Below are 3,760 nucleotides of genomic sequence, written 5' to 3' on the forward strand. Positions count from 1 at the left end.
TGCCTTCAGCTCAGGTCGTGATCCTAGGGTCCTGGGATCGAGCCCCATGTCGGGCTCCCTTCTCCGCGGAAGCCTGCTTCTCCCTCTCCTGCTCCCCCTGCTTGTGTTCCCTCTCTCGCTGTGTCTCTTTCAAATAAATAAAATCTTTAAAGAAAAAAAAAAGACACATGGTCTAAATGTGAGTCTTCGCTAAAGGAGGCACAAGGGTGTGGAATCTTTCAAATGGTATGGAGGTCGTGAACTCTGAGAATGTCTGGAATGGCATACCCAAATTGGTTAAGAGTCCATTTGAGGCCATATTCCAACCAGGGGGAAAAGATCTTCACTTCATGTCATCAGATCATACTACACCCTGAAGGAAAGGGATCTGGAAGTGATAGTGATTTAACATGGATCCACAGATGTGGCCAGTCAGTCAGAACCTGCTCTTAAACATCTCACTCAGACCGACAGAGCATTTGAGCAAATCAAGAGCATGTAATCACAAGAAGCTATCATTTTTGAAAACTCTGATATGCATTGAAAACAAAATAGATCTCAGGGTGACTATGCCGTGTATTTATAGTGGTGTTGCTGTATATATGGATCTAGGATCTTTCTTCTCCCTCTAAATGTGTTACGTTCCTTATCAGTTAGGATTTATTTTGCTAAACAATTTGCTAACACATGACTCAAATTAAAAAACCAAACCCTATTTGTTTCTTTTGAATATAGTGTTTAAATTAAAGTAGAAAATTATAGGGGCGCCTGGGTGGCTCAGTCGTTAAGCATCTGCCTTCGGCTCAGGTCATGATCCCGGGGTCCTGGGATCGAGCCCCGCATCGGGCTCCCTGCTCCGCGGGAAGCCTCCTTCTCCCTCTCCCACTCCCCCTGCTTGTGTTCCCTCTCTCAGTGCCTCTCTCTCTGTCAAATAAATAAAATCTTAAAAAAAAACTTACAGGTTTATGACAAGTATATGATATGATGCTATGTAGGGGGGATGGCTGTTAAGAGTAACGCCTTCAGATTTTTTGTTTTGTTTTTGACACTTTGCCTTGTCTGTCTAGTTAAACATTTGACTGATACTCTGTTTGATTTTGGAAATATTCTAATGACCCAAGATTTGAATAAAGTTTCTCCCAGAAAAAAATCACTTTGAAAAAGCTCATCAGGAAGAGTCAGACCTGTAGTTTTGTTTGTTTGTTGTTTGTTTTTTTGTCATCTTTAGGAAAAAGGGGGTATTGGAAACCTTCTCTGGAACAGAAACCAACAAGATCTGGCCCTATGTCTATGCTTTCCTACAAACAAAAGTTCCACAAATAAACCAGAAAGCATCAGTTACTCCATGAGGAAAAGTGCATATAACCAGTGAGATGAGCAGAGACTCCTCACCTGTGCGTTTAGAAGCTCCTTGTTCTGAGACTTGCATGAATGAATTCTTCGACAGTTATAGTCGTTTCACTTCTACAGATTTTATTCTGGAAACTAAGGATGTGTCAAATGAGTCCGATACAAAGATTCATCTTTTTGTCTAAGTGGGTTTTACCCAGGTATCTTCTATGGGTGTGCAATTAAAAAACAATCAGATATCTTAACTTTTGAAAAATGTTCTAAAGCATAATTAAAAGACCAGTTGGTAGTAATATAACTTTTGTTCAGAGAAAACATTGGTTGATAAAAATTTTCTAATTTTTCTGGAAAAGCTAAAAAGAAAAAATTCCATGTCACTTGGTAAAGTATCTCATTAGAGAAATGTGTGTAGACTCCTGCCAAAAAACCGGCACTGTCAGTGCTTGTGCTACATGGTTTTGTGAGAAACTACGTCTATCAAATTCTAGAAAACAAGCAACTAGATATGCAGATTAGTTTCAGGGTGCAAATTCACTGCTGCCTTTACACTAAGAAACTTATAAGCTTAGCCGTATATACTGTATTTATTGTGTAAAACAGACCTTCAGTTTACTCAGAATTTTCAGTCTGCTATAAAATTGTGTTAAATCCGCATATAGGAAAATACTCAGGTTAAGAAATATGTGCTTTAGGATCTACTTGCCAGTTTCTCTTTTTGATCACTATGTAAGGTCTGCTGTGATGAGTAACAAAGTCCAAAAAGAAAAGAAAACCTATGGCCCTAAGTAAAGTAAGCATACTTGGTCGTCAGGAAGTAGAAACGGATCAGGTATGCTTGGGGAGAATTCCCCTGACACACGCAACAATCATAATTAGTAAACTAATCAAATTAGTTGCAGTTAAAAGGATTTACGTGAAAGGTTGAAAAGGACCAGGAAAGTAACTGAGTTTGCTGAAGGAGTTCTTTATTCCTAATCAAAGCAGTGGACCCCATCCTCTGGCAGGGAGAGACCTCTGCCTGTGTGTGGACGTTGAGTAGCCATTTAAAAGTGAAGATGATTTGCTTTCTTGGTGGGGCAACAGGGACGCCTGCTCCCGTCCTGTGGCCTGGTAGGAAGAGTGGGGCGAGGACAGGCAGAGCAGCGACCCAGCTACATCTTCACTGGCCTATTCACTCTTCCTTGGTGCTAACCCCAGTGCAACAAGTCCTCGTACAAGCTGCTGGGGAGTGCCCTTGAACGCCTGGCCCATGGTATCCCTGGCACTTAAAATATAAATGCCAGCAAGTGGTTCTTTATGTATTTTGTGGGGAAAAAAGTTCTTTTCTTTTGATTTTTAAAAATTTAATGTTGATCTTTCAGAATGGACCAAGGCTTTTAAGGATTATAGGACACATTTAATTCTGTACAAAACTTTCTGTAATGCCTTATTTGAATGTTAGTATTATGTGCTTTCTAAAACTGTTGAAAACTACTAATGAATTATCACTAGGTTACCAGGCATACATGAGTATTAGTGTACTACAATAAAATTAAATTTGGAACCGTGGGTGTTACTTTGTCTTCGGTATTCCACGGGGCCCACCGCATCCCCGATGTCTCCCTGGCTTCTGAATTGATGACTGCTTTCTAAATTTTTTTAAGATTTTATTTATTTATTTGAGAGAGAAAATGAGATAGAGAGCATGAGGGGGGGAGGGTCCGAGGGAGAAGCAGACTCCCCGCTGAGCAGGGAGCCCGATGCGGGACTCGATCCCGGGACTCCAGGGTCATGACCTGAGCCGAAGGCAGTCGCTTAACCAACTGAGCCACTCAGGCACCCTGATGACTGCTTTCTAATAACTGTCTTACAACAGTATATAGGCTGGTTTCATTTGAAGCTGTTATCTCCTGCTATAGGATTGCAGGCATAATGGCCTTCTTAACACACGTAGATTTGGAAATTAAGAAGAGGGGTAGAAGAACATGGCTTTGAAAACTGAGACTTCTTCCCTGTGACCATTCCCTCCCTACTCCTAAAACACTTCGCCCAAAGTTTTGCACATATATCCATTACTTTGGGGAACACCTGCACTATTACTTTTTTCCTTTATTAAAGCAAATAAAGAGAACTTGTTTTATGCTGAATGAGTTGGTGTCAGACCATCCTGATGAAGGCGGTCATTGCTGAGGAGCACATCCTGCTAAAGAACATAATGCTCAACGGCCATCATTACGATTTATGTGCCACATGGAAATATGTCTAGAGCTGAGTGCCATGGCCAGGGGGAGCCACCATCCTTACAGGCTAATAAGGAGAACAGTTCCAGGCGCCTGGGTGGCTCAGTCGTTGAGCGTCTGCCTTCGGCTCAGGTCATGGTCCCAGGGTCCTGGGATCGAGCCCCGCATCGGGCTCCCTGCTCCGCGGGAAGCCTGCTTCTCCCTCTCCCACT

At 42.0% G+C, this 3,760-nt stretch overlaps 1 protein-coding gene across 6 annotated transcripts in view; it reads left to right on the top strand.

Moving 5' to 3' along the window:
* Positions 1 to 3,760, top strand: part of AK3 (adenylate kinase 3) — a 29,114-nt gene that overhangs the window by 13,864 nt on the left and 11,490 nt on the right. For 2 of the 6 annotated variants that reach the window (XM_028117316.2, XM_028117317.2), the window contains one exon: positions 1,208 to 2,872. The exons of 3 other annotated variants lie outside the window; for them this stretch is intronic. In XM_028117316.2, the coding sequence (XP_027973117.2) occupies positions 1,208 to 1,351 (144 nt within the window). In that variant the 3' untranslated portion in view covers positions 1,352 to 2,872. Of the gene's footprint in view, positions 1 to 1,207; positions 2,873 to 3,760 lie in introns of those variants that run through there. One more of the 6 variants, XM_088019023.1, reaches the window with a different exon arrangement.

Source organism: Eumetopias jubatus, unplaced genomic scaffold (genome assembly GCF_037043125.1).
Source record: "Eumetopias jubatus isolate StellerSeaLion01/CBP00866 unplaced genomic scaffold, mEumJub1_p1.0 scaffold_15, whole genome shotgun sequence".
Lineage (NCBI taxonomy): Eukaryota > Metazoa > Chordata > Mammalia > Carnivora > Otariidae > Eumetopias > Eumetopias jubatus.